We start from the raw sequence: 26,954 nt of genomic DNA on the forward strand, positions 1-26,954 counted from the left end.
CTACTCTCAGTGAGCAGAGCAGTGCTGAAATTATATTGGCCAATCGCCAAATTTGCTGCAGGTTTCCTCAATTTCCCTTGCAGCTAGTGTAAGGCAGGGGTGTCAAACTCAACTCCCCGAAGGGCCACACTAGAAAATGCGAATCACATCAAGGGCCAGACATGTAGAGTTTATTACTTTTATGTCATGGGAAAAGTCTAATATCTTTGACTGTATTATTACATGTCTCATATACATGTAGTCTTCTCACTTACAGTTTGGTCGACAAAAATGTCGAAGAAAATGCCAAAACCATTTGGAAAAAGCGTCAAAAATATCGGAAAAAAAAAACGTTGTGAAAAGTGACAAAAAGTAGGTGGGCCAAAATGTATTGTGAACCTAAATGCATATAGGGGCTAGATCAAAATTAGCAAGGGGCCGGATTTGGCCCGTGGGCCTTGAGTTTGACAGTTTGTGGTGTAAGGGCTCCTGCACACTGCCTGCGTGGCGCGAGCGTGGCAGTTGCGTGGCGTTTTCTATGTCTTTGCACACCAGAAACATGTCTGACGCGGCGTTTTCTGCTGCTAGCCTTGTCTGTACACATGTATGTTTGCCATAAACATATACTGATTTGATTACAGCAAAGACAACGTCGGCAGTATTGACGGCAAAATAGGCTACAGAATATTTCAAACATCAAAATGTAATTTATTAAATGTATTCGTGTCAAAATGATATATAAACATCTTTTTGTATTCTATTTTGTCTGGAAGTGCTTCCAACACGCTTGCGGCTCGAGCCGCGCCTGAGACGTGCAGCCAGTGTGCAGGAGCTCTAAGATCTACTAATAAACACCTTTTGTATTATTATGGTTACATGGTTATATACTGTGCAGTGACAGCTTGATTTTCAGGTCAGTCCTCTCCTTCCATTTAGGCTGCAAAAAGTGAAATGTTACTCCCAGCCAGCCAGGGGCTTATTACACTGGACATATTGTTTATGTCTTTGTGATGTAACTTTTGTGTGTGTGTGTGTGTGTGTGTGTGTGTGTGTGTGTGTGTGTGTGTGCGCTCCTACTGGTCTCAAAGGTGGTGCCCTGTGCAGTCATGCTCCACGTGCTGGTGCGGCGCCCTTTGGTGACCATGACAGAGAACTCGTACAGCGTGTTGGGCTTCAGACCCGTCACCATGTGGTTCAGGCTAGTGGTGTTAGCCATCTGGTGAGAGACAGGCAAACACACACAATAAACAAGAATTCTGTTTGTTGATTACATTCACTGAACACTGATGGAGTCTCCGGGAAGTCAAAAGTAGTTTGTCAGCAATGACAATAAACTCATTTTTAACCCCGCTAACAATTATTTTTTTTACAATCCATTAGTCTGCTGATTATTTTCTCGATTGATCGATTCATATTTTAGTTGATGAAACGTCAAAAGAAATCACAAACCTTCATATGTCTTGTTTTCTCTGACTAACACTCCAAAAGATAAACATATGAAGTTTGCTATCAGATAAGACAAAAAAGCAACAAATCCTGTTATAAGTGAATGTTTTACACTTTTGTTTGAAAAATCATTGAAACAATTATTCCATTATTGAAACAGTTGTCATTCATTTCATCGACTAGACACAATAATCATTAACACACTCACTACTCTGAGTGTTGTGCACACACTGACCACTGAGTGGAACCAGAACTGCAAATATTTCGTGATGCTCAGTCATGTTGGGTATGAAAATATAGTGCCACACAAAGACAAGTGTAGCCATTATGAATACACAGTAAAACCAAATACAGGTTTACTACCATCAAGAATAGTTGCACCAGGGGTGTATTTCACATGCATATGACTTTATACTTTTTAAATTAGTCAGCAAATGAAAACATCTTGAGATATGTAAACTTTCATCTTGATATTTGCTGGCCTGAGCTGGCAGGCTTGCTCTGGATCGCAGCAGGAGCAAGTCAGGTTCGCCGGTCTCTAACAGCCCTATCTATAACGTTGCGTGCTATGACAAAAGTGCAGTTCTCCGGTGGGGGCTGTCAAACAGAGGGCAGTGGGATAGGAAAAGAAAACACTCTGTTCTTAAGAGACATGCTGCCAGTTTTAGAGCAGTCGCCTCTTCAATAATGTACAAGCTTGTCTGGCTAGACTCGCTCTAAGAGTGAAGAGGACATGGTGAACAGCGGCGTTACAGTGAAGGCATCCCTGTTGGTTAGACCGGTCTCAAGATATACAGGATGTAGTTTTCAGAGTGAAGAATCCACTGATAAAGAACACCAGGAAATACCTAACAGACTTGTTAATATATTGAATTTGGTTCATTTGACAGAAACATAATGACTGTCACAGTGAGAGAATCAAACCAATTTGAGCATCAAGCAGCAATACTTGACTGCTGAGTCTGTGTGTGTGTGTGTGTGTGTGTGTGTGTGTGTGTGTGTATGTGTGTGTGTACTTCTGAGTTGGCTAAATGAAGAATGCAGATCTACAGACTCTTTTCTAGTTCTCAGTTTATCTCGTCCTTGAATTATTTATCAGTAGACGTAGGCCTTTATCGGAGCTGTGCTCGCTCACAGGATTGCATACATGCACGGAGCCATAAACACGAATGCATGCAGTAGTATTTGGAGGGATGTAATAATTGAGCTGCAGGTTAGGAATCAGAAGCTGAATCTCAAACACCTTGTTTTAGGCTCAGCTCTCTACGTGACTCACTACAGATATTTACTCTATTTAACGCTTTAGTGCATAACTTTTTGATATGAATGAACTTCTGTTACATTCAAGCCATTGCCAATTGAGTTGCTACAAAGCTAATTAAGGCTATTAAGATTGTCAGCTCCACACAATTCTCTCTGTATTTCTCAGTATGGCTGTGTTCAGAAGATTGTGGCGTCTGGCGACTTTCCCGCGCAGAAAACCGAGTGAAGATAATTACCTCTACTGAGGAGTGCATCGTGTTTTTTTTAATCCTCCGTGTCCTCCTTGGCTACTAGCAACTGCGTGGAGGAAGGGGGGGGGGAGGCTTGTATCATGTGGACATGCTGACAGTTTTGTTGTCGTTACTTAGCATTCCTCATGGGAACACATTACACTCATGACTTCTTCTCAAATGTAAGGATTTCTGCTTATTTTGTTCTATACTACTGTAAATTGAATACTTTTGGGTTTTGGACTGTTTGTCAGAAATAAAACGAGCAATCTGAAGGCCTTGGGCTGTGGAAAATTGTTATTTTCATTGTTCACTACTTTCTGACATTTTATAGACTAAATCAATTAATGAAGAATATAATAGCGATATTAAAGTTGTATTAAACTACTCAAAGAGTATGCGGAAAAAGGTTGTTGATTGACTTCTTTATTACAACAACACAAGTTTGGCTGCACTGTAAACAGCTACAACAGTTGCTCCTCTGTATTTCTTTTTATTTAAATCTTTTTTTTTAAAGAATATTTTTTTGCCAGTTTTTTGCCTTTACTGGACAGTCAGGAGTGAAAAGGGAAAACAGGAAACATGCAACAAGACCCTTCTCTTCTGCTGTATTACCAACAAAGTAGCTGCTTAACAAGTGTTTGCTGTGGTATTAAACCACACTAGCATTGTTAGCATAACAAACACTGTTAGCATTGATGTTGCCAAATCAACCAGGACGGTGATCTTAAGAAATATAACCTTTATAGCTTATGAAAATAATGCTTACTTGCAGTCAGTAAAAAGAACTAGAGCTGCAACGATTAATCGATTAGTTGTCAACTATTAAATTATTTGCCAACTGTTTTGATAATCGATTAGTCGGTTCGAGTAATTTTTTAAGACAAAAGTAAAAATTCTCTGATTCCAGCCTCTTAAATGTGAATATTTTGTAGTTTCTTCTCTCCTCTGTGACAGTAAACTGAATATCTTTGAGTTGGGGACAAAACAAGACATTTGAGGACGTCATCTTGGGCTTTTGGGAAACACTGAGCCACATTTTTCACCATTTTCAGACATTTTAGAGACCAAACAACTAATCGATTAATCGAGAAAAAAATCAACAGATTAATCAACTATGAAAATAATCCTTAGTTGCAGTCAGTAAAAAGAACCTATAGCATAATACACCATAGCGAGGCCTTTAAAGTTTAATTAAACCACTGTATCTACAAATGATACAGATGGCCTTGTAGAGTTGTGCAGTCAGACAACCTTTAACAGGAATGCAGAGCAAAGAGAATTTCATTCGACCTACTCTACATCCTCATGATCAACTATAATAGCAGTCTTGTTAATATCTTGTAAATTAAAATGTTTGAATTGGTTAAGTTCTGTTGACCTGACCCTGTGAACTCATACTCAACCAAAAACCATGTTGAGAGGAAGACTAATGCTGCAACACAAAATTCCGAGGAAGAATTTCTTAATTTCTTCAACCTTTTTTTTTCTTTTTTTTCTTTTTTTTCAAAGGTTGGATGATATAGATTATTGCTCAGTTACAAACATCAGCATTATGTTGCCACTGTTCTTGGGAATTTCCAGCACATCAATACATCTCTCTGGTAAGTGTAGGCGTAAAAGGGAAGCACAAAGTCCCACTGCACCGAAATACGCAGATATCGCACTGTATTAAATGAAGGTGTATCCCCAAAGTTTGATTAGAATAAAATGATTTGAGTTGTACTTTAGTGAATCACACCGAGTTGTTAACAACTTATTTGAGCTAAAAGGTGCCGAGCTAAACTGGAGCTTCTATTCTTGGAGAAATCCTCCTCAATTAAATTACCAGTGCGAATTTCAGGCCTTTTGAATCTAATCATTTTAAGAAATCTACTTCCTGAATTGAACATACATGTAAAACCGTGAACAAGAATCTCTTACCTTCACTTTAGTGTTGGCAGGGATGTTGGTCTTCCAGCGCACTGTGTAGAAGCGGTTATCTGTGATCTTTTGGTTCTTGGGCAGCGAGTTGTCAGCCCAGGTCACCTTGATGGTGTCGTGGCTCAGCACGGAGGCCTGAACACCCACGGGTGGCATCATGGGAGAGGGGTCTGGTACTGGGGTGTATGGAGCATGGAAGAGTTCGTACAGGTCAACATCGGGGTCTATGGGGTCTGCACGTCAGGCAGGAAACCCGCATGCATGCACACAAATTAAGATGGGCAAAATTAAAACATAAAGACAAGCGTGGCGGATCAGACAGTGGATACAAAACAGGATGCAGGGAGCAACGAACAGAAGAAATTAAGATTAATGAGTTAAAATGAAGAAGTGGGAGGGAGAATAAGTGCAACAAGGATGGGATTGGGAAGGGTGAAGAAAAAGAGAGAGAAGATTCTATTAGAAAAACAGACACCGACCTCTACAATAAGACAAATCTACAGACCTGGCTGCTATATAGAAGCTACTGTACAGTATGTGGTGTTCTATCAACAGCTACTGTAGCACTACAGAGAGAGAAAGAGGAAGTGATTCTCTATTCATAAGAAAGGATTACAGTAAATGGAAAACTAGGCTGAAGGCAGATACCCACAATCCTACAGTCAACTTTTCATTTTTCATTTCGCTCTTGTAAGTGTTGACTCACTCTTTTCAGAGAGAGGCAATACTGAAATGTGTTTCAAAAGGTTTACATCACGGAGCTTTTCATTCAACATTTGAATGTCAAGTGGATAGACTGGACACTGAATGCACTGGGACATTTTTCTTTTTGCAGAATAACCTCAGCGAGCTGCATCACGTCCTTGAAAACTATAGAAAGAATACAGAGGCTTTAAGTAACGATGCCTGCAGGCATGGAAGAAGGTTACGGACAAGTGGTGGCTGTGGTTGGATGTGTAAGTTGCCGAGTGCTGCTTCTGTTCTGAGGCTCAGTTTGGTTGAGTGAAAAGCTTGTGGCGAAGGTTTCCTCTTTTAATCAATATTAGAAAGTGACGTGCATCACTCCTATCGTGAGGATACGATAAGAAGCGAGTTACAATCCTAATCCTCAAACCTAGTTTGGATTCATAACAACTCCATTTTTTTGTTTACGTGTTGTGTGCTACTGTGTTGTATGTTTTATTTAGTACCTAACAATGTAGCATAATGCCCTCCTGTATGATAGCTTCATTATTTTGTTATTGCTGTACATGTTTAAATTATTTAAATACATTTTAAACAGTATTTTTTTTATATGCATCTATTCAGCAAATAAGTACTGAATTAAATTTTAAAATCTAGTGGTATTCACCTAGCCCAGTCCAGCACTTATTAACTCTGCATATGATAAATGGCATTAAGTATATATTGTAACAACAACCTGTTGCAGCAATAGTGTGTATATGTGCTCGACGAAGAACACTTGAGTGTGTTTATGTGCAATGTGCCTGCCTATTACACCCCATAAAACTCAGCGTGAGTGTGTATGAGAGGGACAGAGGAGCTCAAAACAAGCAGCTTCTGGCCAGGATATTGAAGGAGAAATGCTTCAAGATGGCCTGCTGGCCGCTGGTTTCACTGTTCTGTCCTTGGTGTAGTTGTGATGGAAGGAAAAGCTTTGGTCAGTCACCCACGATGACACTCCTCTTCGACCACTTGTTGGTCTTCTCCTCTACACCGCGCTCCATTTGACACCTCTTTGTACTGAGCTGCTTTCATTACGGTATATTCCCAAGACTGAGTCAGAGTGTGTTTGTGTGTGTGTGTGTGTGTGTGTGTGTGTGTGTGTGTGTGTGCATGACAAAAATCTGAGAATTTATTTAGTCGTGGAGAGGCACTGAGGATTTTGGAAGGAGCATGCAAACGCCATTTACTACATTAACCAGTAGAAAACACTGCAGGAAAGAGGCCGACTTGCCCTTGTAACATTATGTTACAGATAGGGGTGCAAGCCCTCATTCGCTGCTCTTCAGTTAAGACGTCATATTATTATAACATATTCAACCTAGCACTCTCTCAACCAAAGTTCACAAAGTTTTTCCGCAGTTTTTTTTTCTTCTTTTTTTTTTTTTTTGGAAAAGTAAAAGTACTATGTAGGTCAGCTCGTCTTTTTAATCCTCGCTTGAACAAACTGGCAGGAAGGGAACGCGCCCCAGAGGATTCAGCAGCAGACGATGGTGGTGGGCTTTGGTTCTGCTTTGAGCGGAAACGTTTGGATCTGACGAAGGGTTGCCAAAGCCACCACAGGGGGTCGGGTATGTGTGCAGCGCTGTGTGTGAGTGAGTGTTAGGAAGAGAGAGCGTCATAGAGAGAAGTGAACATATGACAGTGTGCGGGTGTGTGCGAACCCCCCGCGAAGCATGTTGACACGATTCATGTCATCCAGCATCCCTCCCCCTCTCAAGCTCAATGATGCAATGGTGCTGCGGCAGAGACAAACTGGCGTGATCAAGGCTGAGCGGGGGAGGTGGGAGGCTGGATGACGGAGGAGGCAGGTGCAGCCCACATTCTGGGACACTCCAGGGAACAGGGGCTGGCTGTCTTCTGACACTGTCACATAAACTGTGTGAACTCAGCTAATGTGCAGCCTAACTGGCAGTGTTTTACCACTTTAAGATCATTTGTCAAGCCTGCCGAATCAAGACTTAAGTTATACTTCTAATTGTTAACAGGGTTGTGATCTGAGGCTTAAAGAAGTAGAGACTGTCGAGCTGGCAGGCAAACTGGATCGTCCATATTGTTTCAAGTTGTTTCATTGTAATGAACACAGATGCGCAAAGTTAACATCACAGACGACAATGTACAGTCCGACTAATTGTGGCCAAGACACTGTATGTATTGAGCTAGATATTTTACATTTGAAAAGTAAACTTGTCAATGCTCTCTGGTAGATAAACTGTAATGGTTACTCTGTTTCTAAATTACTTCAACTAACTACTTCAAACAGTATCTTTGGCATTTCTGTCAGCTGATCGTACTGCTACTTTTTGTTACTTATTGACAGATACATGAATATACATACATTTGTTGGGCTCTACTACAAAGTATGCAAAAAATATATATTTAGACCTGTTCAGACTTATTAAATTAGTGCGCTATAATCCAGTGTGTAGATACTTTTTTTCCTTTACTATCCTGCATCTGCCGCAAATGAAAGATTGGATGTGCACAAAACGACCCTTCTGTATGCAGTATGTTCTCCAATAATATTTCTGTCCATTCTTTGTGGTTGGATATCTGTTCCAGCAACATATGGGAATCATATTCCCTTACAACTGAGGACAAGTGGTAATCTCAGAGCTAAATATTTTGAAGATATGATTAAAAAGAGACTCAAGTATACTGGGAGCCATTAAGGAGAGATATAATTTGAGTAGTGAGACACCCCGATGATCTATTATCTCTTTGGTAATTTGGAGTCGAGAATCATTCTGCCTGATAATCATCTCAGGTTAGAGAGAGCGAAGATAAATGTCAGTAGAAGACTACGGCCATACAGTGTGAGTATATATCCCATAATACTGTATGGGGCTCAGGGGCAGATGCATAGACTGTGTAAGTGAAGCCAAAACATCTCAACCCCCTTGCGGTTGGTCGGGCGGGTGAATGGGCGGGGCTTTGATACCGTGGCTCCACCGCCCGATCACTACCGTGCTCCAAAATAACAAGATGGTGGCGCCTATATCCATGATATGTTGGTGTTTTGTACAGTGGGAGGAAGTTAAAAATTGTAAACATTTTTTACAGTCTAGCATGTGGCTTCCGTTGTGTATGAGCAAAAGAGATTTAAGTTGCCACCATTTGCAGCGTATACAAATGTAAGAAATTATGTATCCAGGTAAGGAGGGAGCAGATTTAAGTGTAGATTTAGATGTGTGTAGTTCATACCTGACTGTTGTCTGGTTACGGCACTCTCATACACAGGAATCCCCTCACCCACGTTATTGTAGGCCTTCAGTGTGATCACATAGTGGGAGCTGGGGTCTGAGAGAGAGAGAGAGAGAGAGAGAGAGAGGTTTGAGACAGAGTGTGGTGAGACAGGAAGAGCGAGATAAATTAGATATATCCCACCATCTAATCAAGCCAAAACTCTCGAGACTCTCGACTCATAATTGCGATATTGGCCAGAATGAATACAATTTGAATACAATTATTCCTCTTACTGTGATTGTAATAAAGGCTTCAATTATGCACATTTAGATATTTTTGCAACAATTCCTCCTCCAAATCTCTCCATTTCCTAAGATTATTTTGAACTCATGATCCATTTCTATACCCCTTCCCGAAGCTTTGATTACTGTAGGATTACTGTTGGTGAGTAATTATACCATTAATAATAACCAACAACACATAATGACCTATCAAAACAACAAAATTGTAATTTCTTATGGAACAAAATGTGTGTCTTGCTTTTCATCAGAGCGAAATCCGCGCTTACTACCTTAATGAGAACTATAAAAACTGTGATTTCTCGAGTTTTATCAAGAAATGGTTTCATCTAAAATTATAAAGTTAATGTGAACAACAATTTGTGTCAGTTTCTCGAAGGTTTTGATACTACGCAGAAAATGGCACTCATTTGCTTTGATGACAGCAAGAATTAAAATCACAAATACAAGTTTGTGTTATTTAAACATTTAAGATTATTGTGGCTCCATTGGGCCAATCTGTATAATTAGTGGCTGTGGTGGAGAAGATCTCATTAATTCTGTAAATACTTACTACGAGGCACAGATGAATTGCTTCATATTTTGTGTGTGTGTGTGGGCTTGTTTAACTATATTCGTGGGGTCCAAAAACTGGGAGTCCAGTATACTTGTGGGGTCCTGACAGCTTTGTGGGGCCAAAATGCTGGACCCCACAACTTTAAAGGGCTGTTTGAGGGTTAAGACTTGGTTTTAGGATTAGGGTTAGAATTAGGTTATGGTTAGGGTAAGGGTTAAGGTTAGGCATTTAGTTGTGATGGTTAAGGTTAGGGTAAGGGGCTAGGGAATGCATTATGTCAATGACGGGTCCCCACAAAGATAGTGCCACATACCTGTGTGTGTGTTTATGTGTGTTTGTGTGTGTGTGTGTGTGTGTGTGTGTGTGTGTGTGTGTGTGTGTGTGTGTGTGTGTGTGTGTGTGTGTGTGTGTGTGTTTGGTCATTTATAATTAAAATGTCAAAGAACCAGTCAGTTATATTTTCAAGTAAGACAATTACAGCAGTGTTTTAAATGCTGGCAAAGATTCATTCGTCTCAAATCAATATCTCAGTAAAAAAAACAAAAACAACACAAGCATTGCACTATTTTGATAAATATGTACCAATACAGGATGAATAACAGTGGTTTATTCTTACCGAGGTTCTCTATAGTGTAGTAGCGCTGCTTGTAGTCCACTTTGATGGTCTGAGCATGGGGACTGCCGATACCATAGCCGATGGTGTAACCACGCACCACAATGTCCTGGTTCTCTGGCGGCGTCCAGCTCACCACGATGCTGTTGATCAGCGGCCGGACATGGAGAGAGCTGGGCTGGTCTGGCACACGGGATTCTGGCGAAAGAAATGCAGGAAAAACTTAACGTAGAGTCCTTCAATTCCAGAGAGACAATACTGTACTGTTAATTAAATGCTGAAAAAGACAAAAAGCAGTAAAAAGACTGGACAAATAAAGGCAAAATCTGGTTCTGGTCTGTATGAATAGAGTACAGCGGAGGTTTTTACCATCCAGGTCGCTCTCAAACGTCTCTGCTGTGGTCCACTCTGTGGCAGGTCCCGTGCCGTTCACCGTCACGGCAGACACCCGGAAGGAGTATTCTGTCCCACGCTCTAGACCTGGACAGACAACACAAGCCCGGTCAGATTCAAAGCACAGGTATTCAGACTGAGCTGTAAACTACATTTCAAGCAGCAATACAATTTATTTCATTAAAACTCCACTCCATTTTTAAAAACCTGATTTTATTGTATAACTCACTGGTGCTCTCTCCTTGGCTGGTCAATTTGGGTTTCGAGTTGCGGACGCTATAAATATTTTGAAAGCACAAATATTTTAAACAGATGCCCGATACTTTTCCGCACAATTTAAGGAGAAAATCTATAAGCATGCCTGGGGAAGGATAAAGTAAAGGTTTCTGTAGTGCAAATAACTTACTTTTCCACTCAATATCATGGAAGTGATATAGATCTTTATATATATATTGATATGATATTTATATGATTTTTTTTTTTTTACCATTGACTAACTTGTTTTTGTGGGTAAAAATGGGACAAATTTATTTGCCGTTAAGAAGTGTTATCACAAGGGTGATGAGATGGTGGAGTGGAAGGACGTGCATGAGTGAGCTCTGCACTCGGGCCTGTCTGTCTAAGTTATATTGAACTTAATTTACATTGGAATGATCCATTGAAAAGGATATCTAAGATACGAACCAACTGTTTTGAAACTGGGCTGAACATTATACTTTCGGAAGCCGCAGGAGTGTGTTTTTGGAACTCTGCGCTGCGCGAAAAGTTTGACCGCGAGTGGAACAATGGCAGGTGAAAACACAATGGAAACTATACTCCGCGCAATCGAAGACAGCAAACGGGAGGTTCTCTCAAATATCCAAGCACTAGACAAGAAAGTAAATCAGCTTGACACTGCTATGAACAACTTGTCACAGCAAAATATAGAAATGCAACATCAGAATGGTTATATCTTGTATGGAAGTTGAGGAGGTGATAGGCACTTTAGCATCTGGAAAGGCCTGTGGACCAGATGGTCTCCCCCCAGAGATTTATAAAACATTTAAAAGGTATTCTCTCTCCCCTAATTACTAGAATGTTTAAACACTCTTTGTCAATCAAAAAGCTTCCTCAATCATTGCAATTGGCTACAATTAATATGATATTAAAGGAAAACAAAGACCCAGAATATCCTGAATCCTATAGACCAATAAGTATTCAAAACACAGACTGTAAAATTTTAGCTAAACTTCTTGCTACTAGGATTAATTATATTATACCAAAAATTGTGGGACATGACCAGACTGGCTTTGTCCAAAACAGGCAATCATATTCAAACATTAGGAGATTATTAGGCATTTTACAGTATGTTAAAATCCAGAAACTTAATGCATTGGTGGTATCTTTAGATGCTGAAAAAGCATTTGAACATATAGAGTGGGAGTATTTGTTTAAAACTTTAAAAAGGAGTATGCTTTTGGAGACGGGTTTATTGAATGGGTTAAATTGTTATATTCTGCACCACAAGCATCAGTTTCTATTATGGGGGTAATGTCTTCTCCTTTCTCTATAAGTAAAGGTACCAAACAAGGATGCCCTTTATCTCCTTTATTGTTTGCATTAGCAATGGAACCTTTGGCGGAGAGGATTAGATCTAGTTCCTTTGTTGCTGGTATTCAAACTAAAAAACAAATACACAAGATTTCACTGTATGCAGATGATGTTCTTTTATTTTTGAACAATCCCATTTCCTCCGTCTCAGCTGTTGTCCAGATAATAAATGAGTTTGGGGTGTTCTCTGGCTATAAAGTCAACTATGGAAAATCATTAGCTTTACCGCTAGGGAACTTGACTTGTTCTGACCTATCGGGTTACATTCCTTTTCAGTTGTCTCCTCATGGGTTTAGATACTTGGGAATTAATGTCTGCTGTAATTTTGATGATATGGTAAAAATGAATTTAGACCCAGTGGTGAATGAAATTAGAAAAAATCTTCAAAGATGGAATCCTTTGTTAATATCATTACTTGGCAGAGTTGCCATTATTAAGATGAATGTCTTACCCAGGCTATTCTATCCATTGCAGATGCTACCCAATTATGTCCCAGTTAAGTTTTTTAAATCACTACATAGTTTGATAAGTAAATTTGTATGGAAGGGCAAGCGCCCAAGATTTAAATTGGAGAAACTGCAGTTACCAAGGGACAAAGGGGGGTTAGCACTGCCAAATATAATGTATTATCACTGGGCCTCACAAAAAAGATATATTACTGAATGGTTAAATAATGATGCTAATTCCACATTTCTGGATTTGGAAAATATCGGATGTGAACCGGTTTTGTCAGACATGCCCTTTATAAATAATGCAATCTCACTACAGGGAATGAAAGATAATTTTATTGTTAGAAATACCCTTAAAACATGGAATCAAGTACGTAGACACTTTGGGATTAAAAATCAATTCTCTGCTCTGGCGCCTATTGTTTGCAATCCTGACTTTGAATTATCTTATTTAGATGTGGTTTTAAAACATTGAACGATGCTGGTATCTCTCAAATACAAGACCTGATCTCAGATGGGATTTTAAAATTTTTCTCTCAACTCAGAACTGAATTTGAGCTCCCTCAAACACAATTTTTCCGTTATTTACAGCTTAGGAGTTATATCCATTCTATACCAACATATATGAGTGGCTTGAATACGAATCCGCTTGAAAATATACTATTAAAAGCTTCTTCTTTAAAGAAGAAAGTATTGAGTTATATTTACTCTCAAATGTTTGTCAATATCCCTACGATCAATAGTGAAACTTCTTGGGGTGAAGATTTTAGTTCCCAACTGGATGAGGGGATGTGGAAAAGGATCTTGTTGAATGCAAAGAAAATTACATGCTCTAATAAATCCTATGAGACTCAATATAAGATTATCCACAGACTGCATGTTACCCCTGCTATTCGATGTAAATATGACTCTATGCGCTCATCATTATGTGTGAAATGTAAAAATAGCTGTGGCACTTATGGACATCTAATGTGGTCATGTCCAAGAATCTCAAGTTTTTGGTTATCGGTCCAAAACGAGATTAAGAACATTTTTGGGCTTGATATTCCACTAAATCTATACCATTTTGTACTGGGACTGGATACCAATTGTGATCGTAGGTACAGGTACATTCTTAGAGTCACTTTGTATGCTGCACGCCTCACAATACTACATAAATGGTTAGACGAAGATCCTCCTAATATTACAATGTGGTATGAATGTGTGTGTATGTATATATATATATATATATATATATATATATATATATATATAAAAATGTTTTCCCCCTTTATGTGACTGTCTGTTTATGTCTGGTATCACTTGTGGTTTCTTGTATTGTCTCAAATAAAAAAGAAGTGTTAAAAATAAAAGTGTGTAATAGCAGCCAGCAAAAAAAGTACAACACTAAGGCGCTAAGAAGAGTAGAAAAAAAACTTTTGGAGTCTGGATTTTTGTTCACATTTTAAAGTCCCCTTCAGAAAGAGCCGTTCCACTGCTGGTTGCAGCCGTTGGTATTCACAAAAGAGGGGGAACGCCTGCTGACAAAATGATGTGTTGCTGTATTAATTTGCTGTAGGAATTTTCATCGTCGTCATATTGCTCCATTTGCAAGCTACACGCTAATCCTGTAGTCTTTTCTCTCTGTACCCACTATTCTGGGCCACCCTTGGGGGTAGCTTCTGAGGACTGCCTAACTATCCGTGCCTCCAAGGCTACAACATCTCCTTGTAAACGCTTTTGAACCAACAAACACCCCTCCTCTGTTTCACCCCCCAGAAAGTTCTAAAAAAACCAAAATCATCTTTTAAGTGTATATTCTCTTTGATGCAGCACACAGCGTGAGGCCTGGCCACTTGAAAGTTTCTGAGACAACATCTAATATTAATCATTGCTGTGTGTCTCTGGTGATATTGTGCATATTTTGGTGGTGGCAGCGGGTAACGTTCGGGTACAGTAAGACATGTAACTCCATCTCAAAGTATTATAAAATGCAGATGTTGACTAAATAAACAGACTTACAGCCACACTGACTCCAAACAACATATCAGACTTCTGTCTTCAGTCTCAAGATCAAGATTTTAAATACTGTAGCATGTCCGAATTAGCCAACAGTATCTAAGATACATACAGCAGAGATAAAACGGAGTCTGATAGCATAAAGGTTTTGATGTAGGACCTATATTAAGCATCAAAAGGGAACATTGGGATTTGGTGCTCCCTAAGAACAAAAAAAAGAAGAGTTTTCTTTCTGGATCCACCATTTTAAAATGATGTTCAACAATTATAAATATATATAATATAACTATATAGAAAGAGTTGGAGATCGTCTATTGACCTGAATATAATACTGCTGTAGACAAGCTGTGCTATCAGTCAATGGCACAAATTACTCACAGCGATAGGAGTAGCAAAGGTGAAATTTGACCACAAGAGTTGACTCAAGATGCTTTTAAAATGCATTTTAAAGCCAGGTGTGAACTGCTGTCCAGTCCATCGCTACACAAACTGGATGTAAAGTGCTTGGTCTAAACTGAGAAACTTGAGTGCCCTTTACCGTCGATGAGCTTGTAAAGCTGGGTGCCTCCGGTGGTCTCGGCCGCTTCACTCCTCCGGGATCCTTTCCGGTATCTGATCTTGTAGCCGGTGATCTCCCCATTCTGGCCGTTAAGGGGCGGGGGCTGCCACCGAAGCATGATGCCCTAAGGAATGAAAAAAATGAAGGTGGATGAAACAAAAACCTACGTTTAGCACACATGGGACCGTCTGGTTTCGGGCCTGCAGCTGTAAAGGTGACCTCGTGGCTTAGCAGGTATCATCACACCTTGGCATACAGTAGGTGTTTGTGTTCACGTAGCTCTGCAGGGTTTACGGACAGAAATACTGTCTCACCTGCCCCTCCCCATCTCCTCCTGACAGCAGCGCAAATGGGAGGGCTCCACAAAAACAAACACCCCTCTGAGCATGGGTGACGCAGTGCAGATTGACGCAATTAGGACAAAATAAACAACTGAAGGAGGTGTCCTGATGAGTGGGTGTGTGCATGTGGTCAGGTAAACCCTGCAGAGACTCGGAAGGCACAGAGATGAATGCAGGATGTTTTCTGGCAGGCCCGCGCTGCACTGTTGTGGGATTCCTGCATTTTGAGTTTTTGTGTGTGTGTGTGTTTAAAGAGATAGGTGGGGGGTAGCCCAGCATGGGAGAAGAGTTAATTAACGCTTCCCCACTGTCACACTGATTCACAAAAGCCTGAATACACTTAGAGGGCACATGCACGTTGCTCCCCAGCCAAGTCAAGGGAATTGCGCAAATTAAATTTGTGTTAAGTGTGTTCACTTATTCCATTTTTCTTATTACACTATCGGTCCCAACTCGTTATTTCTCCCTTCTTCTCTCTATTCATGGAACCTGTTTAATTGACTTTTGGAAAACCACCGGGAAAAGGTGCCAAAAGGGAGAAAAAAAGGTGCAAAATAAGATCACAAAAACATGATTTTCAGGTTGCCTTGCAGGTAGAAGATGTGTGGTTCTGCTTGACAAGGCCCACAAGAGGAGACTGAATATTAAATGCATGCTAATTAGTTTTTTTCTCCCCCTAGTTCCATTTGGCTGGGCGTATCAAACAACTAATTGCATAAATGCTTTGTATCTATAGACGTACCAGGATTATTGACTTAATCAGTGTTTACATTCAGAATTAAACAATGACAACAAAGACAAAATTTAGAGGACTAATTTCAATAATGGTTAGTAATGAAGGATGCCAGATGTTTGTTTCATAGCTTTAAATGGGGGGTTTTCTGGGTCTAATTGGGGAGGGAGAGCTGGATGTACTCTCCATTCAAAAAACAATTCCCCTAAAATTCCTATCCTCTCCACGGAGCATCTCCTCTTCATTTTACTCTTAACATTAGCATGAGCGTGCTTTCTCTCCGCAAATCTCAGCTGAGCATCCCTCAGCATGGGTGGCCAGTTCTCACTCAAGCTGGGAGTGTGTGATAGGATTGTCTACCAGTTTTTTTAGTTTTTTTCTCTAGTTTTCTTTGACAGTTCTCTCTCAAACGGGTTCTGCATCGACCAGCAAAGGGCTAAAAGTGCCGGCTGCTGGTTTAGTAGTCAATGCGTGCGCCCCGAGGTTTTTCCGTATCTTCTTGTCTTTGCTGCTCTCGGTTTGCACTTGCTGTCTCACATGTCATGAGTGAGAAACATCTTTTTTTCAAATTTAATCCATCACTAGGGTTGGAAGTATACAATCAACAGGCCTACAGCTCTCCGTTTGAAGATCAAAATGGCTAAAGGGACAGGCAGCTGAGGCCGGTTTCCTGTTTTAATAAGGAGCCTGTTGTGAAGTGCCTGCAGCCACCTCAGCAGGCTTATCTAATCAGTGAGTGTCACGCAACAACTACAGTACGTTGTTATACATCTGATATAACAATCACACTTAAAAAGAGTTTGAGACAACTGGAGTTGGGCCAGACAAATCTGATACAGTTAACTGAGAAATTCAATCTAGATAAAAGAAGTCTCCCTTTCAAACACTTAAATCTGTTATACATTTATTGGGTCTCTTAGAAAACATGCTAACCAACAGGGTGAAATGGCGGTTGCCAGGGTAGCTTTGAACATAGCATCCCAATCAGCACTGATTTGTCAATGTATAGGTCAAAAGACACCTAGGCATCTAGGTTAACTGGGCTTATTTAATTCAAATGTGAACATTCTGAGCGTTGTCTTAACGTCCTTAGTATTATTTTTAGTGCGTCTACATCTCCCAGGCTAATATTGTGCCGTATCCATTTGAATTTGAGCCACAGGCTTGTTTGCCAGTTACTGTACAGACGGAGAGTGATACAGAGCATAAAACCCTCTGACAGGCGAGTCTCCTGCCGATGGGAGGATCGATGAGGGTTCACACACCCTCTTAACCAGCTGGGCCTAAAGGCGTCTGACACAGCTAATCACACAGAGAAACAACGGCGTTCTGGCCTGCAGGCTACGTGCTGTATTTGTTCAACTGTTTGTGTGTGCAAAGAGTGAGGGTTTGTGGATTTGGTGATGCGGCTACACGCGCTGTGGACCAGACAGTCTAGCTGCAAGCAGTTTAGGTGCATTTCTCATTTGTATGTTGCATCCGAGGGAGTGTGTGCAACAACCGTCAAAGCTTTTCATTCCTTAAAAAAAAAGAAGAAAAATCTACACCAGTTACAGGTCCTGCAAACTGTCTTACCTTTGAGTTCTGAACCTCCAGAGTGAGGTTTTGAGGAGGAGCACTTGGTACTGTAAAACAAATGAAAAGAATTTCTTCAGTGTGAAACAAAACTGAACACAGAAATTAGATTAGATAATCAAATAAATCCACTTGTTGATTTACAGAAATGTAATTGACAACTATTTTTGAAAGGGATTTTTTAAGTAAAAATGCCAGCAATCCCCTAGCACCGTAGCCTGGGAAAACCCTGACGAACTTCCGGCAAATTTGAGATTTGCTCTGCAAGTCCGTCTGGCCAAGAGCCCATTCAAGCCCATTTCCAATTTTTCCAAATTGAGGCACCAATCACAACCGTTGAGGCGGGCTTTACACGATGACCACAGCGCAGCGACGGCGAGCAGCTTTCTGTTTACATCCAACAGGGCTGTGAATGAACCTTCCCCAGACCCACTCTCAGTTACAACTGAGAAGGGTCTGGTGTCAACCAGGCTACTAGTACCAGCTTCTAAATTGTGAATATATGCTTTTCTCTGCATTATGTGATAGCAAACTGAATAATTAAGGTTTGGGTGAGTTAGTCTAAAAAAAACAAACAGGCAATTTGATATCATCACCTTGGGCTCTGGGATATTGTGATTTTTCACATTTCTGACATAAAATTTGTTATAGACAAAAGATGAATTGATTGATGGAGAAAATAATTGGCATGTTGATAACTGCAACTAAAACAATTGTTAATCAACCGCAAAGTAAAAATTAGTAAGAGTGAAATGTGTCTTGCTGGATCTACATTGACAGCACACTGTAGACTATTTAACATTCATCCATCACATGTCACACAGGTATATTGATGTTCAAGTAAATTAGGGAATGTTAAACCAAAAGCAGTCTTGGTAGATATTCTCTTCATCGACCAACTGACCGTCAGACAACGTGCGAACGACGATGTCGTCGGTGGAGACGCCTGGGCCATGCTTGTTGTTGGCCACCACGCGGAAACTGTACTCGGTGTTCTTCTTCAGCCCAGTCATGGTGTGGGACTGACCATCTACTTCAACGTCCTGAAAGAGAGGGAGAGGAGAACGTCACTTTAAAATCTAAAACAGAGTTGTGCGACTACAAATACAAACGTCTTCAAATTGGACATTTACAGATTTCAAGACGTAATTTAAGTATACCTTCATAGGTGAATGGGCTTGTTGGCAACTTAAAGTGCTCATATTATGCTTTTTGGCTTTTTCCCTTTCCTTTATAGTGTTATATATCTTTTTTGTGCACGTTATAGGTTTACAAAGTGAAAAAGCCGAAAGTCCACCCCAAAGGCACTTTACCATCTCCAACAGAAAACATGCGTGGCACGCCCTCATACTCTGCTTCTGACTGGCTAGTAGTCCTTACCTAGCTGCTGCACATGTGCGACTCCCAACAAAGATGGAACAGAAGTGAGATGTCTCACTCTGTAGCTAAAACAGAGAGCTCAACACACAGGGTGAAAAGAGGAGCTGCAGCAATGTGCAGTACAACAAAAATATGGTGTTTTTTGAAAATTAAACCATGTAAACCTATTCTGGTACAACCTCTAAATACAATTATGAACCTGAAAATGAGCATAATATGAGCACTTTAATATGTGAAGACAAGATGAGAATTAAACAAATGATATAAAGTTTAAATGGAAAAAGGAAAAATGTTTTATTGTTAAAAAGGTTAACTGAAGAAAATAGACAAAACATACACTGATTTGAGTATTTCCCTACTGACATTTTGTAATTTTAGCATTCACGTTTGATACAGGCACAAATATGATGTAAATGAGACAGTTCCAGTAGACTTACAACCCAAGCAATCTCTCAAATATGGCAAAGCTACAAAACGTGATTTCATCATTCAATCTAACGTTGTTTGTAATTCTGTGTAAAAATGTCATCTTCCATTGAGAAACAAATCATGCCGCCTGTGATCACGACTTTTTGCTTTACAAATTGGGCACGTGCCAGCGTTACTTCAAGCCAATTTGCATTCAGCTCTCTGCCTGTGACATTTTGAGTAAAATGTGGGGACTTCGTGGAAATCTAATCTTGCCTCCAGAGCGGTCCAATCACAACCTCTGAACTCGGGGCAGAAGATGGCCTGTGACCATATCACCCTCAAAAATGCATCATAGGTTGTCCCCGACTTCTCCGTCCTTAAATATTTCATGTCCTTTCAGCACTGCATCTTTCTAACTTCATCTCTGCCCTGTCCCTTTCCTTCACCTCTTTCTTTCTTTTCATCCCTCTCTTCATCTCTTGCCTTTTTCACCTCATCTCTGGCTCTCTTCTCCAGGGAGCTGAGGCATCATTACTCAGTGTGCTGGCCGACATTTCATCCATTATCATATTAAAGGCTTTTTAATGCCTCACTGGCTTGCACACTGCTACTGCTGCGGTGGACTCTATATCTAACCAGCTAAATTCCACTCTTGTGACAGAGTTAGACCTGCAGAGAACAACTTGGTGAATCATATCGGCTTTCTTTTTGGACAAAACGTGTTTTTGTGTGTGATGCATAATAAAGAGTGTGGCTAAAAAGCAGTACAAAGAGTCTTTTGGCAAATGATTAGGAACTCCTTAGCTCATCACAACTTACATTAGGCTACGCAGTCATATTCTTTTATCTAATGAACCCTGCAAAAGCAAGTGTCAGCTACATACAGTAAGTAAATATAAAGTAGTAAAAGGTCTGAGCGTGTGAGTAGTGAGACATAAACTGCATGTTTCTGTCCAACTTTTAATAATATGTCATCAATAAAAATGAAGGCAAAACACACAAGGAAACGCCGCAATGTTTGGCTGAGGCAGTATCATCGTTTCAGCTCTTCTCAAGAAAATGTATGTTATTCTGAAAGCATATCCAGATTTCACTCCATTTTCCGGGTTTATTTAATTTTTGGGTAATTTATTTTATTTTCAATCTATCTTAACGTCTTTCCACGTCAAGCTTCTTTATTATTTTGTTTCTGAAACTGTAGTTCTGTGTGAAGCACTTTATAACTTCATTTTGAAATATTATCTACTATAAAAGTAAAAAAAAAGTCATTCTGGAGCAACTGTCACCAAAACCTGTGTATGTAGAGAGATGTATTTAGATACCTGAAAACCTTTCTGCTATCATAAACTACAGCTGAGTGAGTGAGGACCACATCCTACCTGTTCGTTGCCAAAGCTTTTGTCTGTGTAGTACAACTTGTAGGTGAGCATGTCTCCATTGCCAGTGAGGGGTTTGTCCCAGCTGAGAGAGACAGAGGTCGGCGTGTTCGACACCGCCTGCAGGTTAGGAGCAGGGCCGGGCACTTGGACTGAAGCAGGAGAGCAGAAATTAGAAAAAGAGATCAAACCTCACAATTTTGTTTTGTTTCATCTTGAGCCCTCTCCATTTTTGATGCTACATCTGGAAGACAGGAACTCAATTTAGCAATGTCCAGTGATTGCTGCCAAAAAACACATTTCTTGGCTACTTCAAAGCCACATTTCCCCCGTGTTAGCAAGAGCTTAGATTAGAGACGGCTCAGTCCCCTCTGTACTGGGCTGCCAGCCATGATGATTTGCTTGTTATTCCCACGACAAACAAACTGAAGGTGTGCCTCAACAAAAACATCAATGTGCATCTTTCATTCCACCAACTTGCCTCAAGCTTCTATTCAGTGTGGTAGACAGTTTATCATATTGTGTCTGGCTATACAACATAGGGGCCAGGATTAGACAGAGCGAGTGTATTATAATGTGTCAGCTCTAGTTTTTGTAAGAAGAATAGAGGAGGGCAGAAATGTCAGTCTTCAGTGTTTGGCAATGTGGTATACTCTCTTGAAAGTAGTGGAAGTATTGGTCTACCTTTAAAATTGGCTGTGTGTTGTTTTTATAGTGAAGATTAAATCCTTTAAGCTTTACGTAAGCTCTGACATCTTATGTATAACAAGTGAGAACATAAACATAGTAGAAGTTTATGTGAACTTGTCCAATTACTTTACATCCCCTGAGAATAGGGGACTGTGGATAAGCAGGGCTACTATTTCTACACTGTTCACCTGATGCAAATGTAAACACGCTTAAATTAAAGCTGACAGTCAGCACTTTAACCTCTAAGTAAATATTTAATTTAATATCCAGTGCGCTGGAAGACAGAGCTAACATTACAAAATATGTATGACTGCACTAATAAGTTGTGACTGCACTGTATACAGCATTTGTCAGTAAGTATATGTACAGTGACGTTTCTTGTTTGGCATAATGGATTTAAAATGAAACAATGACTATAAGGTTAAAGTGCTGACTGTCAGACACAGATATATGTCTGTACTGTATGTATGTATGTATGTATTTATGCATGCATGCATGCATGCATGCATGCATGTATATATATATATATATATATATATATATATATATATATATATATATATATGCTTCTTTAGCTGCAGGTGTTCCTGACAGAAGAGAGAAACTCCCATTTTCCAGTTCCAAGTTCCAACCATTGACCTGCACATTGTGTCTGATGACATGGATTGTGTCTGATGACATTGTGTCTTACATGGATTCAAGGTTTTCTAAACAAAAGTTATCATCAAAAGATGGCGCAAATCCGACCTTTCGCGAGTTGGGGAGCGCAATGTTCCTTACCGTGTATTACGGTAGGAAAGGCAAAGACATTTCTCTGTTCTCAGCTGAGGTAGACACATTAACGTTACAGCTGCAGTGTTTACCATTGCACATTAGCCTAGCAGCTAGCAGAGTTTCCTTCCGTTTATAGCTTTAGCCCGATAAAACGGCACGTTGAATTTCAACCTGCATGCACGTAGCATGTTTCGTAGCCTAAAACAGAGCGGCTTATATCGGTAGAGAGAGCAACAAGTTGGCAGACTGCCGAGTGACCGAGTCGCCCTCTCGGCTCTCCGTCTGCTCAGCTGCTAGACGGGCTGCGCTCGGGCTGCAACATGTTGTAAGGTTTAAGCCGATGTTTTTTCGGGGGTAACTCCATTCACTTTACCGGCAGTACTGACAATAGATAAAGCCACCGTGTCTTGAGAAGCTCTAGCTTGTTGTTTTCTTGTTCACTTTTACTCACTTTACATCGGGCACTGACGTCACTCACTTAAGGCACCCTGCCATTCTCGCTCTAACTTACGCTACTCTCGTAAGGGGGTTGTGGTATACCGCAAAAAATACGTACCGCCCCAGCCCTAGGCATGGGTTTGAGTGTGTGTGCCTGCGTGCCTGCGTGTGTGCGTGCCTGCGTGCGTGTGTGTGTGTGTGTGTGTGTGTGTGTGTACACAGGTGTATCAACCTAGTCTCTGAGGAGAGATAATACGGTGCAGCGCTGCGTGCACATGCCTGACACTCAGATGCATGTCAAAAGTTTAAGCTCCAATTCGTAGCATGTTCTGACACTAAAAGTGCACACACACGACAGAGATATACTGCACAGTTACAGGCGGGCTCCACTGCTATCTCCACGGGTGGCTAGGCGCCTGCTGGCAGGCATTGAGGTGTAGTGGTGTGTGTGTGTGTGTGTGTGTGTGTGTGTGTGTGTGTGTGTGGATCCGTCCGCCCTCCAACCAAGGACACAGGTAGAGAAACGGCGGCTGACCTACAAAGTGACAGTGACTGAGCTGTAGCTGAGCCAGAAGGTGAGGCACATCCACCCGGACAGTGTGCTGGGAAATCCCCATCACAGCACTTACAAATGTGGGTGAAATTGAGTGATTTGGAGCAGCAGCCATAGGGAAGCCAAACCACTCAAACACAAAGACAAAAGAAAGACGTAGAGAACCACTTTGTCCCCTCTCCCCTCACTAATTCATACGTGCCCTCCGCTCAAAACATCCTAATGAGCGTCTGTACAGCATCCCTGTGCAGACTAGACGAGGGTAATGCTTATGAAAAAACCTGGGATACTAATTTCAGACATTCACTACTCAGGTAGACATGGCTTAAAGCAACACACACAGAGGGATTATAGTAAATGCTGGGGCATAAACAAGAAGAAGCTTATAAGAAGAAAACGCTGCATTTCTCTGGTATCTCTGCTGTTGGGTGGTCTGCCTTAACGCACAGCACCAAACAGCCTCCTCTATGTGTGTGTGTGTGTGTGTGTGTGTGTGTGTGTGTGTGTGTGTGTGGTGTCTCTGTTTGAAGTGAGCGTATGCTGTGTGTGTGTGAATATTTGTTTGTGGAAATGTTTATTTGCACATTTGTGTGCTCCTTTTGAGTGCATCCTGTTTGCGTCAGTGTGCCAGTGTGAGCATGTTTCCAACAGTTCACCTTTATGTGTACATGTCCTATTTACTGAGCACAAATGAATGAATGTTTGTGTGCGCGTGTGTCTTTACCTTCAGCCTGGGTGGCCACTTTGAGCGCTGCAGAGCTCTCTCCCTGGCCGTTGCTGTTGTGGGCCACGACCCTGAAGCGATATTTGGTGTCTGGCATGAGGTTCTGGATGGTGACCTGCATCTCCCCTGGACGGCTGGTATTCACTACTCGCTCCCTGATGTGGACACAGACAGACAGACAGACAGACAGACAGACAGACAGACAGACAGACACACACACACACACAGCAGAACATCTTAATAACGCTAATGTCTTTTATTAAAAACATGTTACATATTATACGTGAGAACATAATTGAAAGGTTTAGTGTACTACAAAAAGTGTTGGGTATTTAATTGTATTCGTATTGCCTGGTACACACTATACAGTTATATATGATTGTGTATTGTACAGTACTTGTAACATCTTGGTAATAGACATAAGTGTGCGTATTTGCTGCTTTATGCAAGGCACGTTGCAAGATTATTGATTCATCTTTTAATTTATTTTTCAATTAACAGGTCAATCATGTATTCTATGAAATGTCATAACATCGTGTAAACGCCACTCAAATCTTCCCAGAGACCGAGTTAACAGCTTGCTTTGATTTGTCAAAGCAGCGGACCAAAACTCAAAGACATTTAATCAACAGTGATATAAACCTGAGGAAGCAGTAATTCCTCACATTTGGGAAGCTGGAAACAGTTTATGGTTGATAAATGATTCAAATTACTATTTTTTTTTTTTTTTGCCCATAAACTAATCAATTAATAAAGTAATTGACTAATGATAAGCATATAGGCACACATCTGTCTATGGTAAGAAACAGCATAGTTAGTTTAAGGCAAAATAGCACATGTACAACCACACTGTGTTTTTTGTAAATAGTACTCTACGCTCCATGCATTTGCACATATAGTAACGCATACATTTGCATCTCAAGCTCTAGCGTAAAGAGTAAGCGTTAGAGTAAAACAGTTTTTTTTTTTTTAAGCCACTTCTGAAAATGCCTTACAGCTTCTTTTACAGGAAAACATCAAAAGAAGCCAAAACGATAAAGAGAAATTGTGAAGAAATCCTCTCAGCAATTTCCTTCTCGGTCATACACAGTAAATCCTCTACACATGAAGATGGGGGAAATTATCGCACAGCCACTTAAAAAAAATGGTTTTGTGTTTTGTTGGGTTTTGTTTATACTTCGATGTTAAAAAATATTCCGTTGAGGAAGGAAGTTTGTTTTTAATTAATTACCACTTACTGCTATGATAAGTGCTTTAACTGTTTTAATTAGATATTTTCAGAGTGGGCTGAGACTCCTGCACAAGAATGTATGTATATTAGTGCCCTGCTGACTCCAGCAGTGATGCATGTATTAGTACCCTCCTGGCAGTACTACAGTTTAGTGTGTGTACTACCTGCTAGTGCCCTCCTGGCTGTAGAAAACGGAGTAGGTTATGTCGTCTCCATGGGGTTCGGCTGGCGGGCGCCAGGTCAGCTTGATGAAGCGGGTGGAAACCAACGAAGCTACAACGTCTCGGGGGGCAGAGGGGGTGGGCCCTGCTGGACTGGCTACACCTCCAGAGCCTGGCGTTACATGGTCAGTAGTGTTAGGAGTCAGTGAGGGGGGAGGGAAAGAGGGCAGGGCTACATCTTTGGGTTGGGAGGAGGGAGGGAGGGAGGGAGGGATGGCAAGTTGGGTGCAGCGAGGCAGTGAGGGGCAGGAGACAGCAGCGGCGTGGGAGGGGATGAGAGAAATATCACGCAGAGGCGTCCGAAAGGTACAGGTCGAGGAGAGGAAAGGAGATGAAATGGAAATGACAGTGAAACGGGAAGGAAGGAAGGAAACAAAAAAAAAAAAAGAAGAAAAAACAAAATAACAACCACGTAACAAAAAAAACCTTTTGGCGTGACAAGTAACCACAGAAATAAAACACTTCTACTACACTCACAAAGCTGACAAATAAAAGCACAATACAAGGGGGGACTACACATGCAGATCTACACACAGCTCTCTAATGTAAGGGTAGTGGGAGCAGAACATAGCATCATACATTTAATTTTCATAGACGGCCTTCCCGCCAATCATTTGTGATTTAAAATGATTGGGTAGCATTTTTGTGGCATGTCAAACAGAGGTAGACTTTGTTTTGACGGGGACAAAGCCACCTTCTAGCCCCTGAAATGCACACAAGAAAACCGTCTATGTTTTCAGGGAATTAAACCGTTTTATTTCAGACAAAGTAAAACAATTAAAGACTAACCCAACCCCTGAATAGGTTTATTCTGAAGTCTAGATTCTCTCGACTAACACACCAGATGATGTTTTTTTTTTTTTTTTTTTTAAAAACACTTTTGCTGTCACATTCCACAGGTTAGCCACAGAAATGTTGGTGATTTCATTTGGTGGTTATTTTTGAAGTTTTTTTGGAGGAACGATCTGCGGTCAGACTCAGCGTGATCTGCTTTCCATTTGCCTGGCAAGTGGGTGAAATGAAACCATACGGAAAGAATGTCAAGTCTGTATGACATTTCCATTTGTTTACAGGTCAAGGAAATTGACTTGAGGGCAAAACTAAAATACGGAAAAGGAGCAAGGAAAGCGGGGCGTACAAGTGGTGTATTATTACCAGAGAAATTGTTTTGAAATACAAAGCGGCTGTTGGAATCATTGTCCGTCATGGCATGTGGACTAACCACTAACCCGGCTGTCAGTATTTGTTTGCATTTCAAATTCCCAGAGTTCACAGACTTTTGTGATTGGAGAGATATGAA

The 26,954-nt window shown here is 40.7% G+C and overlaps 1 protein-coding gene across 8 annotated transcripts in view; it reads right to left on the reverse strand.

Annotated features, from left to right (window-relative positions):
• neo1a (neogenin 1a) overlaps window positions 1-26,954 on the reverse strand; it is a 180,698-nt gene that overhangs the window by 12,364 nt on the left and 141,380 nt on the right. For 5 of the 8 annotated variants that reach the window (XM_078269607.1, XM_078269522.1, XM_078269928.1 and 2 more), the window contains exons 8-18: window positions 25,598-25,832; window positions 24,203-24,357; window positions 21,027-21,175; window positions 18,761-18,899; window positions 17,857-17,906; window positions 15,187-15,331; window positions 10,588-10,698; window positions 10,222-10,416; window positions 8,769-8,864; window positions 4,842-5,074; window positions 1,057-1,195 (exon numbers count right to left, since the gene is read on the reverse strand). In XM_078269607.1, coding sequence (XP_078125733.1) covers window positions 1,057-1,195; window positions 4,842-5,074; window positions 8,769-8,864; window positions 10,222-10,416; window positions 10,588-10,698; window positions 15,187-15,331; window positions 17,857-17,906; window positions 18,761-18,899; window positions 21,027-21,175; window positions 24,203-24,357; window positions 25,598-25,832 — 1,647 coding nt within the window. The remainder of the gene's footprint in view (window positions 1-1,056; window positions 1,196-4,841; window positions 5,075-8,768; window positions 8,865-10,221; window positions 10,417-10,587; window positions 10,699-15,186; window positions 15,332-17,856; window positions 17,907-18,760; window positions 18,900-21,026; window positions 21,176-24,202; window positions 24,358-25,597; window positions 25,833-26,954) is intronic. The other 3 variants (XM_078270084.1, XM_078269689.1, XM_078269845.1) reach the window with 2 other exon arrangements.

This window comes from Sander vitreus, chromosome 1 (assembly GCF_031162955.1).
Source record: "Sander vitreus isolate 19-12246 chromosome 1, sanVit1, whole genome shotgun sequence".
NCBI classification, from domain to species: domain Eukaryota; kingdom Metazoa; phylum Chordata; class Actinopteri; order Perciformes; family Percidae; genus Sander; species Sander vitreus.